Source organism: Salmo salar, chromosome 03 (assembly GCF_965601325.2).
Source record: "Salmo salar chromosome 03, fSalSal1, whole genome shotgun sequence".
NCBI classification, from domain to species: domain Eukaryota; kingdom Metazoa; phylum Chordata; class Actinopteri; order Salmoniformes; family Salmonidae; genus Salmo; species Salmo salar.
In genome coordinates this window covers 28,697,404-28,709,530 of record NC_138293.1, presented here as the reverse complement: position 1 = coordinate 28,709,530, position 12,127 = coordinate 28,697,404, and the positions used below count along the sequence as shown (strand labels likewise).

General features: G+C 43.1%; 1 protein-coding gene across 1 annotated transcript in view; it reads right to left on the bottom strand.

The window, feature by feature from the left end:
• Window positions 1-403: 403 nt before the first annotated feature.
• Window positions 404-12,127, bottom strand: part of LOC106599272 (uncharacterized) — a 42,847-nt gene continuing 31,123 nt past the window's right edge. Inside the window, exons 11-18 of the mRNA XM_082973084.1 lie at window positions 11,953-12,015; window positions 11,064-11,308; window positions 10,032-10,076; window positions 6,959-7,051; window positions 5,902-5,983; window positions 5,581-5,696; window positions 4,290-4,455; window positions 404-4,020 (exon numbers count right to left, since the gene is read on the bottom strand). Coding sequence (XP_082829210.1) covers window positions 4,016-4,020; window positions 4,290-4,455; window positions 5,581-5,696; window positions 5,902-5,983; window positions 6,959-7,051; window positions 10,032-10,076; window positions 11,064-11,308; window positions 11,953-12,015 — 815 coding nt within the window. The 3' untranslated portion in view covers window positions 404-4,015. The remainder of the gene's footprint in view (window positions 4,021-4,289; window positions 4,456-5,580; window positions 5,697-5,901; window positions 5,984-6,958; window positions 7,052-10,031; window positions 10,077-11,063; window positions 11,309-11,952; window positions 12,016-12,127) is intronic.

Genomic DNA, 12,127 nt, shown 5'->3' with positions numbered 1-12,127 from the left:
TTGCACATCAATTTTGAGTCTCATAGCAAAGGGTCTGAATACTTACGTAAATAAGGTATTTCTAAAAACCTGTTTTCTCTTTTCATTATGGGGTATTGTGTGTTGATTAATGAAGAAAGCAATTAATTTAATCAATTTTAGAATAAGGCTGTAACGTAACAAAATGTGGAAAAAGGGAAGGGGTCTGAATACTTTCCGAATGCACAGGTATGCATAGGTAAACCTGCAAAAGAGCAAATGCAAACCAGGAAAAAAACCGCACAACACTCCCATGTGCCCAATAAAAAAACACCCCCCTAAAGTAAATGTCGAACTGTCCCTAAGATAGTTATTTATGAAACTAAATGACAAAGTATGCACAAAAGAGAATTAAGTAGAAGAATAGGAAACATAAAGTCATAAATGTTTTGCTTGTCTTTTATTTCATGATTAATATTCACATCACTAGTTAACAATGAATCACAATGAACATCTCTTTCATACCAAATTACATTACTCAAATCGAAAGGGAAACAATTAACTCCTCTTATCTATGACAGATGTTTACAATCCATTGTCTTCTGCATGCTCTTATGGTGTGCACTATGGAGAATAATACACACTGCAGGTGTGCTCTAAGAAGAAGCACAGCTATGGGCTCCTTGATGCTTTACAGAAGCACACTACATAACACATGCCAAAAGACAGTTACTGTTAGTCTCACGGGGGGGGGGGGGGGGTGGGTCTGGACGACATTCAAGGGCTGTGTGTGTCAGGTGCCGCATGTGGGAGCTTGACCTTCAACCTATCCTCACAATGCCTGGTTCATGATTACAGTTGAGCACTCGATAAGCTCACCAGTGACACAAAACATTTGGAAGAATATGCATTAAATCGGATGATTCTTTGTTTCTTGTAGATTTCCGACATATAGTAAGTCTAAGTGTAAGAGGCAGATAAAAGTGTTAATTTATTCAAGCAAATATCAGTTTATCCACTATAGAGTTGGAGTGGGTAAAAGCACACCTAGACCATCCATTGAGAAGTTAACCATCGCTGAACGCTTAAGCTATTCACAGTCTGCTGCGGTCCCCATGCTGGACTCGACACACACTTCCTACTGTCAGTCAAATTTATATTGAGTATAAGTGTCTTATTGTGATTTTTACAACAAAGCAAAAAGTTCATACATATTATATTCATATCTTGCATCTTTAATATATTAAATTGTAAAAACATTCTTGTACTTCAGCCCTTTCTGAAAAAAGGCAGACTCCAGAAAGAAAACACTCTCCGGAAATGGGTTCATGAACGTGAAAGACATTTCTCAACATCCATAAAGACCCTAACATCAATACCTTGTTCTCCTGTGGTGATGAAAACATGTGGATGTCTATATACAAACGAATGTGTGAAGACTGATGGAAGGGTGGTGGTGCAAGTAGCATTTAAGCGTTGGAAAGGTGAGTGTTCATAAACGTGATGCCAAACAGGCACAAAGAGAACAGACTGAGCGTGAGTGACCACTGTACCCAAAGCATGACACCAAAGTCCACTAACGTGACCAGTGAGCAAGGTTACCACCAAGGAGACTAAAAGACAAATCTGTTCATCCAATCATGGCAACAGTTCACTCAAACATACTGTAGAGCTCAAACATGAAATGTACATGCCACTGTGCATTCAAAGTGCTTTCATCTGCTTTCATCAGTGTAAGGCTTAGTCTTCAGGAAGAATTCATTTCATTACAATTTTTTAACTAACCGTGGGAATGTTGGGGGAAAGAATACCTTATAAATATCATAAGGCGCTTTTGCTTTTCTTTCTCGGTAATTTGATGACTTGCTCTTTGATTATCTCTGCCATTGACGATCACTACTATTTCCTCCACTGCAGTGCACACACTCAAATAGATTCAGATTACACCCGACAACAACAAATACATCAAAGTAAAAGTGTTTTAGGGTGGGACACAAATATACTTTTTGGGGGAACTGTACACCTGTTACAGTTCAGCCTTGAGAATCTACAAGGCACAATTACACATTGAAATCTGTGGCCATTATCCCTCTTGTTGGAGTAGTGTGATGGATATCTCCAAAAGGAACGGCAATTTTCATACTCTAAGAGCCAAACTAGCAGTATTTTACCCGGGTGCCCTTGATCTTGATCCGGCAACGTACCACAAATCCGACAGACTCCACAGACGTCTAAATGTTGATCCCAAAATGAGACCATCCCAAAGATCGTTCAACTACTACACACACACACACACACCGGATCCTAAGTCATAGTCATGTAATGTTATACAATTCCATCCGCCATCCTCTTTACAAAACCGATAGCAAGTTAAACGGAGTAATTAGCTTATATATATATATATTGCTATATATATTTGCTTGGTTAAGCAATTGTGCCCTATTGTTACACAATAATGTCACTATTCACAGTGGAACCAGTAGAATAAGCAGCCGTTCAAATCAATTCATATTTAACAGTGGATTAGTTGAGAATAATTAAAATGTACAATTGTTACATTGGAGATCAATGACCATCTTTGTCCTTCACAAACGTCTCTTGATATTGACTTAAAATTGGATTTGGATTTTTACGATAATATTGTTAAATCTATCTAAATCTTGCTTTCCTTCAACATGGCTCTCTATTCGTCTTCCCTGTCCCAATGATTTGGCCGGCACTACAGACTTGATCGTCATTGGAGTATCTCCACTCTCCTGGTGCAATCATAGGCCTTTCCTCACTTTGTTTGCTGCCTCCTGCTTACTATTCTGTCCTGCCTCAGGCATCCAGTCTCTGTGCACAGACCCCGAGAGGGTTTTTTCTCTCTCTCTCTCTCTGACTGTACCGTACTGTAGTTTACATGTGCGAGTACGGGTGTGTAAGAGGAAGTTGTATCCTCAGCACAGACCACTCACTGTATTGCTTTCAGAGAGATGTAACAGTAAAGGAAAAAGGGTATATTGATGATTAAACAACATAACAACACATCAGCTCATTGTTACAATAATTTACGAAAACACAATACAGACTTTTTTTTAAAAGAGATGTTAAATATCCTACTGTTTGTAACAGCCTACTAGTTTCTTATTGTTGAGAGGGTTGTGTGGGGGGTCACAGGTTTACAGAAGGTTATCTAGACATACTGAATTGGTTAAGTGAGGGGGTGGCATATTAGCCGCTGTTCATTGGGATGACATGACAGTCCCACATGCTCACAATAAGGGGTGTTTCACTAATCATCATAATGTACTGTATAAGTGAAATCTGGGGTCCCTACAGTACAGGGGAGGGTATGCTCATCCAGAGGGTTAGATATGGTAAGGAAGGTTTTACATCTAGGGTTAGGCCTGTCACATACATAGCAGTGGCTCATTGTGATAGTCATACTAATATACAGTGCGACACTGTAGGTGTTTGTGATTTTGATCAAGACTGCACTACTGTACGTATAAGAACAGTGCTTATAGGCTGGAACAAAAGAAGCAGGCGCTGACATAACTACAACAGAACACTGAGGGTCTAGATTCTAGAAGGTTCACTCTGAGGTCATACTACTCCCCTTATATTACAGCAAGTTAAGCCAGGTCAATCCAGAAGAGACAAAACCCCACTATACAGAAATACCTTGCTCTATCTGTCTGAACTCTGGTCTCTAATACTTTAAAACTGGCTCTTCTGAGACCAGAAGACTAAGACAGATATTCAACGAGGGTAAAGAGTAGTGATGCGATACTGTATTGTGAGGTAAAAGGAGTAAGTTGGAATGTGCTAAAGAAGTCCTTGTCCTGCTAGCATTCAGTATTTTTCCCCCTTCCCCATGGCTGGGTGACGAGGGGCTGGGTCGGAGCTGGAGGGTGTGGAGGAGGAAGCTGGCGGACCCCAGAGAAACACAGAGAGAGGTGCTGCGATGGGGGTGAGGGGGGGGGGCTGCCAATCGGGGTGGGCCAAGAGATAAGGTCGGCGCCGTTGGTGGTGCGAGCCCGTGCGTTCTCGCGAAAGCTCAGCTTAGTAAGACTCAATCTGCAGGCAGATACAGACACAATGGAGAAAGACGGAGGGATAGGGGAGAAAATGAAGACGAGAAAGAGTAGAGGGGAGAGTAAACTGGTTAGACTTATGGCATAAAATAACGTACAAATGTTTTTGTACAGTATTTGTCATTTGTACCAAGAAAGCTAAAAAGTAGCCTACTTCACAACAATCAGTTATCTCTTATCTGAGCACTCGGCAACAGAGGTCTTCTCAAAGTTAAAGCTCTGAGAGTGCATGTTGGAGCAAGGGGCACCTACTTGTCTCAGGGATGCGTTTGTCCATGCCCATCGGGTCACCCCCAAAGGGGTTAGGTTGAGGCGTGGCCTTATTCCCGTTCTCCTTAGCCATGCTTCCTGCGCCTGTAGCTGGAGCTCCACCAGGGGGAGATGTTTTCCCTGCAGCTTTCTCTGGCATCCCCCCAGCCTGGAAACACACCAGCATTCTTTATCTGTTGTGATTCTATGAAGCGGTAGTGAGGCTGGGTAATCATTAATGCCATCTAGTGGACAAACTCCCTTAATGCATGATGACGTTGCTTGTTTTAACAGGATGAAATTACTCTCTGTATGTGGGCAACCAGCATGTTCAAATGAAACTTTTCCACCACCACAACCACAAAGATGCTGTGTTTTTGTGTTTTGCAATAAACAATTGCTTTATAACTTCAAGCTTTCTGGACAGGGCCTGTTTGGTCCTGTCCGGGGGTATCGTCGGATGGGGCCACAGTGTCTCCCGACCACTCCTGTCTCAGCCTCCAGTATTTATGCTGCAATAGTTTATGTGTCGGGGGGCTAGGGCCAGTTTGTTATATCTGGAGTATTTCTCCTGTCTTATCCGGTGTCCTGTGTGAATTTAAGTATGCTCTCTCTAACTTTCTTTCTTTTTCTCTCTCTCTCTCGGAGGACCTGAGCCCTAGGACCATGCCTCAGGACTATCTGGCCTGATGACTGCTTGCTGTCCCCAGTTCACCTGACTGTGCTGCTGCTCCAGTTTCAACTGTTCTGCCTGCGGCTATGGAATCCTGACCTGTTCACCGGACGTGTGACCTGTCCTAGACCTGCTGTTTTCAACTCTCTAGAGACAACAGGAGTGGTAGAGATACTCTGAATGATCGGCTAAGAAAAGCCAACTGACATTTATTCCTGAGGTGCTGACCTGTTGCACCCTCGACATCCACTGTGATTATTATTATTTGACCATGCTGGTCATTTATGAACATTTGAACATCTTGGCCATGTTCTGTTATAATCTCCACCCGGCACAGCCAGAAGAGGACTAGCCACCCCTCATAGCCTGGTTCCTCTCTAGGTTTCTTCCTAGGCTTTGGCCTTTCTAGGGAGTTTTTCCTAGCCACCGTGCTTCTACACCTGCATTGCTTGCTGTTTGGGGTTTTTGGCTGGGTTTCTGTACAGCACTTTGAGATATCAGCTGATGTAAGAAGGGCTTTATAAATACATTTGATTTGATTTGAATAAAACTTTCATGACCAAATCCTGGTTAGATAAAAATGTAACTGATTATGTGACTACAACAGAATGGTGACCTTACCTTGATTTGTCCATCCCCTGCCTCAAGGACAATATTGTCCATTGACCCCACCTTGGGCTTTCCATTTCCATTTCCATTACCATTGGCCTTAGCCTCAATCTTCACGTCTCCACCCCCTGTAGTGGAAACACGTTAGTTACAAGTAGGATAAGAAGATAATTAATTTGGTATAGGATGCTTCCCAATGGAACCCAATTCCCTATGTAGTGCACTACTTTTGACCAGGACCCATGAGGCTCTGGTCAAAAGTAGTGCACTATGTAGGGAATAGGGTGCCATTTGGGATGTAGATATATTTTCCTAAATCATTAGTCGTCTTACCTGGCTTGTGCTTGATGTTATCCTTAGAGCCACACTTGGAGGTCACTTTGCTCAAGTCCACCTTCTTATGCTGAATCTGGACCTGAATGCACGCAAACAAACAACACAAATGTTGAAGTATGAATGGCAAACATGAAACAACACCCACTCTGAAATTCACACACAATGCCTTGAATCACTCTCGCCCACCAGTGTAACACTGATTATGAAATTTGGATGGATAAAACACTGAGGTACTGTAAATTGGAGAAGTAGGCAATTTGAAGTATCCATTTAAAAATATTGTTTGTCACCTAATAAGAAAAATGCTTGTTGCAATGTAAAAGAGTGAGAGGCAGATAGAAAGCTAGTATCTCGTAGGCTAGTTAGAGGGGGGAGAAAGTTCACACAAACAGCACAGCACTCAGACCTAACATTATTCACTGAGTATAAAAAACATTAAGAACTTTCTATGACATAGACTGACCAGGTGAATCCAGGTGAAATCTATGATCCCTTATTGATGTCACTTGTTAAATCCAATTCTATCAGTGTAGATGAAGGGGAGGAGACAGGTAAAAAAAAAAAAGAATTCAGCCTTGAGACAATTGAGACATGAATTGTGTATGTGTGCCATTCAGAAGGTGAATGGGGAAGACAAAAGATTGAAGTGCCTTTGAACAGGGTATGGTAGTAGATGCCAGGCGCACCAGTTTGTGTCAAGAACGGCAACGCTGCTGGGTTTTTCACGCTCAACAGTTTCCCATGTTTATCAAGAATGGTCCACCCCCCAAAGGACATCCAGCAAACTTGACACAACTGTGGGAAGCATTGGAGTCAACATGGGCCAGCATCCCTGTGGAACACTTTCGAAATCTTGCAGAGTCCATGTCCAACTCAATATCAGGAAGGTGTTCTTAATGTTTGGTATACTCAGTGTATCTAGGCTGGTCAATAGGGCTGACCATAGAATTAGAATGACTAGAACGTTAGGACATTACTCTGTCCGATCGAGCATGTCAGTGGGATATGGGGATGGAGGCAGCAGCCACATGGGACCACCATGTGTTGTACTTACATTCCCTCCACCAGGGACATGCTTGATATTATCCTTGGAGCCACAGCGAGAGGTGATATGGCTGAAGTCCAGTTTTTTGTGGACTATCATAACCTACAAAACAGCACAGTAGCAGAGGGGAATGGGTCACTATGATGAGTGTAGAATTAGTGGAGGATGGTGGAGTATCAACCAGGATATAAAAGTGAAAGCAATTTGAAGAGCATACAGTATGTTGTTAACACTTACTTGCTCCTTGTAAGTAAAGTCAAGTCACACAACAGTCAGAAATGCTGGCTGGTCAGGCATCAGTATTTACATGCAAATGAGCTCAAATCCAATTCTAGATATGACTGAGAACTATTGCAGTGTTAATTTCTCTCACATACACACACCAAAACAGATATACTAGCCAGCCAGCTTTTCCCTGATATAAATTATTGATTTCAAAACATTGTCACACAGCAAGGGAACTTCTGTTCAGAAACCTTGAATGAAAAGCACTAGTCTGCTTTCTGCATTTCTTTTTTGCTTTGTATTCTGAGACGCCTGGTGTTTAGATGAGTTTGCGGCTCTGTGATGCAGGTAGCAGCACAGGCAGGCTGAGTCACCCTCTAAAACACACTGCCACAGCCAAGGTCTGTTAGTTCTCACTGCCTGCCACGCCTCCGTCATATATCACTGAACTCAACTCACAGGTGTTGGACAACCAATGGCTACATTACTCTGCTATATCACTTGGCTTATGTGTGCTGAAGCTTGTTTCTGTATTGCTTATCTTGCAATTTTTTTGGGCCCTACAGTTTACCCACCTGCATTGAAAGTATACAGTGGGGGGAAAAAGTATTTGATCCCCTGCTGATTTTGTACGTTTGCCCACTGATAAAGAAAGGATCAGTCTATCATTTTAATGGTAGGTTTATTTGAACAGTGAGAGACAGAATAACAACAAAGAAATCCAGAAAAATGCATGTCTTAAATGTTATAAATTGATTTGCATTTTAATGAGGGAAATAAGTATTTGACCCCCTCTCAATCAGAAAGATTTCTGGCTCCCAGGTGTCTTTTATACAGGTAACGAGCTGAGATTAGGAGCACACTGTTAAAGGGAGTGCTCCTAACCGCAGCTTGTTAACTGTAAAAAAGACATCTGTCCACAGAAGCAATCAATCAATCAGATTCCAAACTCTCCACCATGGCCAAGACCAAAGAGCTCTCCAAGGATGTCAGGGACAAGATTGTAGACCTACACAAGGCTGGAATGGGCTACAAGACCATCGCCAAGCAGCTTGGTGAGAAGGTGACAACATTTGGTGTGATTATTCGCAAATGGAAGAAACACAAAAGAACAGTCAATATCCCTCGGCCTGGGGCTCCATGCAAGATCTCACCTCGTGAATCAGCCCAGAACTACACAAGAGGATCTTGTCAATGATCTCAAGGCAGCTGGGACCATAGTCACCAAGAAAACAATTGGTAACACACTACGCCGTGAAGGACTGAAATCCTGCAGCGCCTGCAAGGTCCCCCTGCTCAAGAATACATATACATGCCCATCTGAAGTTTGCCAATGAACATCTGAATGATTCAGAGGACAACTGGTGAAAGTGTTGTGGTCAGATGAGACCAAAATGGAGCTATTTGGCATCAACTCAACTCGCCGTGTTTGGAGGAAGAGGAATGCTGCCTATGACCCCAAGAACACCATCTCCACCATCAAACATGGAGGTGGAAACATTATGCTTTGGGGGTGTTTTTCTGCTAAGGGGACAGGACAACTTCACCGCATCAAAGGGACGATGGACGGGGCCATTTACTGTCAAATCTCGGGTGAGAACATCCTTCCCTCAGCCAGGCTCATTGAAAATGTGTCGTGGATGGGTATTCCAGCATGACAATGACCCAAAACACACAGCCAAGGCAACAAAGGAGTGGCTCAAGTAGAAGCACATTAAGGTCTCCAGACCTTAATCCCATAGAAAATCTGTGGAGGGAGCTGAAGGTTCGAGTTGCCAAACGTCAGCCTCGAAACCTTAATGACTTGGAGAAGATCTGCAAAGAGGAGTGGGACAAAATCCCTCCTGAGATGTGTGCAAACCTGGTGGCTAACTACAAGAAACATCTGACCTCTGTGATTGCCAACAAGGGTTTTGCCACCAAGTACTAAGTCATGTTTTGCAGAGGGGTCAAATACTTATTTCCCTCATTAAAATGCAAATCATTTTATAACATTTTTGACATGCGTTTTTCTGTATTTTTTTGTTGTTATTCTGTCTCTCACTGTTCAAATAAACCTACCATTAAAATTATAGACTGATCATTTCTTTGTAACTGGGCAAACGTACAAAATCAGCAGGGGATCAAATACTTTTTTCCCCCACTGTAGTAAGCATAACTTTTTCCCCGCGACCGGCGATCAGTTTACCCACCAATTTTTTTTACCACTACATCACTGATTCAAATCGTTAACTGAATCATACAAGACTAATAGGACTGTAAAAAGGTTTAGGCTAAACTACGAAGTAAACCCAGATGAACATTAACAGTGCTATTGGTTGCACTACGAACTCAAAAACCATCCAGGGCCTCTCAAATACTCAAGCTCAGGGCTCTTCTAAATGTACCAGGTGCATGGGAGGACCAGCGAAGGACAACGGTCCCTGTGGTGTTCTGTTATTTCACGATGAGAACGTTTCTGTGCCAAACAAATGGGATGGGTAGTGCCGTGGTTGTAGAGGTCAGGTGAATAATGGCAAGGTCCTGTCTGTCTGTTTTTCTGTCTGTCTGTCAATTAAGCTGTGCATTTCAGGGGATACAGAGACTTGTCATACACTGTCCACAGCCATTCCACATTTTATACCGGAAAGCAACAGGTTTTCATGAAGAAGAAGAAAAGGTGAGAATGCGCATGAGTGAGTGTGTTAGAGTGTGACGTGTCTCTATTTATGTGTTTTTGTGTGTACAGGTAGGTTCAAATAGTCAGTGGACAAAAATATCCACTTATGTCATTTCCTTCAGTGTGATATCAGAGGAGAGAGAGTGGTTAGGCACACGGGTGAGAATGAAAGAGGGGTGTGTGATGATAGGGACTCACTTTGCCCGGGCCGTCTTTGGATTGGGAAGCCCCCGCCGAGGAGACCTGAGGGGAGACAACCACCCCTGGGTCAATACCAGGAGACAAGGCTGCCCTGGGCCCTGGGTCAGTACCACCAGTCAGGGCACAGGAGATTGTGGTGGTGAGTGTATGGATGGAGGGAAGTGTTCTGCTTTTCAGCTACACCACCTGTCTGTGTCACTGACGAGTTTCAAACCCAGGTCTCCTGCATGCCAGAAGAGTGCTTTGGCTCGCTAAACCAAAGCCTAGACATTGGCTCAGGGAGCCAATTCAACTCTTCAGTTCTCAGGCAAGATTAGTGGAAGTGTGTGCAGGGTTGGTACTGAAACTAGTATTTTTAGATCGTTTTTCAAGGGAGTATCCCTTATGCTTACATCACTGTGACAGGCAACCTTTTTGTGGATGGACACTGTCACAACCAATGCCATAGGTAAAGACTGGACATGACGGCTATTTTCCAAGATGATCATCTGTATGAAAGGATTCCTCTTTTCAGAGTGATCTTTATGAATACAGGTGACAGCACCTTGTATCAGTCGGTCAAATGAGTGACGGCGGCTGTCAGTTGTAACGTAGAGAGACGAGAGAGAGAAAATAGAGAAAATAAAAAGTTACAGAGAGGAAAAGGGGAGAGAACAGAAAGAGAACTACAGAAAGAAAAATAACAGTAGAATTAGGCAGATAGTTTGCTTGACATATTTTCTCTAGGGTTAGCACGCATTGTGCCACTATTCAGTTGAGGAGGCCAATAAAGATGGCAATGACTAATGAGATGGTATATGGTCTTGTTATATGGTAGCAGTGGAGAGGTGAGGAGGTTTTAATAATATGGAATTTGTATGATCATTTGCTTGTGAGAAAACCCCTGCTATGAATGGCATTAGTTGGCAGCATTCAAAGCACTTTAAATATGCTAATACAAAAATGTCTATGTCTCATGTCGGTCTTCTTAAATAGACCCATCTCCACAAGCTACCATGTACAGTACATCTCTATCCCTGGTTAGCGCACCTTGCCGCTGGTAGGCTGGTACTTCATGTTGTCTGTGGAGCCGATCTTGGAGCGCACATTCTTCAGGTCCGGCAGGGGTGTGTTGATAGGTCTGGGAGTCCTAGGTGCTCTGGGTACAGGTGGCTTCCTCTCCATAGCGGTCTGCTTGGGCACTGGGGGTTTGGTGATGCGTCGGCGAGGCTGCTCCCCGTTGGTGGCAGGAGTGCTCGGAGCAGTGGCGGAGGTGCGAGGCACCCTGGGCTTGACTGGGGCGGAGAGAGCAAAAGGACATGAGGAACCATAGAACAGTACCCTCTAATGGCTGGAGCTGAGCTGATCGCACACAACACTAACAATGATTTACTAGGAAACAATGGGCTGGAAGCAAACAAGTCCACAGGGAAGTATGAGGAACCACACTACTACTACCTACATACATACAGAAGATACTGTGGTCTCTGGTAGTTGGTTTTACAAGGCTGGGTCACCAGCCCCTGATTTGATGACTAATGAACATCTCAGAGGAGGAAACGACAGGATTGAGGGTTCAGTCAGTGTTTCCAGGAACTGGAGCTATTGTGGAGACACAGGCAGCCCAATTCTGATCTTTTTTTCACTAATTGGTCTTTTGGCTAATCAGGTCAGCTCTGAACAAGTTCTGATGTGAAAAGATCTGATGTGATTGGTCAATTCAATTACTGAAGAAAAAAAAGATCAGTAAACGCAGCCTAAGTTTCTGTTTCACACATACCCACTGTGTTTGTCTCTCTGTGTAGTCATAATGACACTGTCAGGAGAGATTAAAACAAGATGTCTGTCCTAACAATTTCAAAGAATACATTAAACGCCAGGGTGTTTTAGTTGTATACTGAGATACTTGGGTTAGATTGTGTAGGTTGGTTGTTGTTACTTGGTGTTGTCTTCAGCGTACTAGGCTTCTTCACATCACCTGGCTTGATATCAGTCTTGGGAACTGTAGGGTAGAGGACATAACCAAGCTCACCTTACATGATTTAGACTTGTGAACAATGTATTGATCTGGGGATGACCAATGAATTCTGACTTTGGGTTTTTGAATATCACCA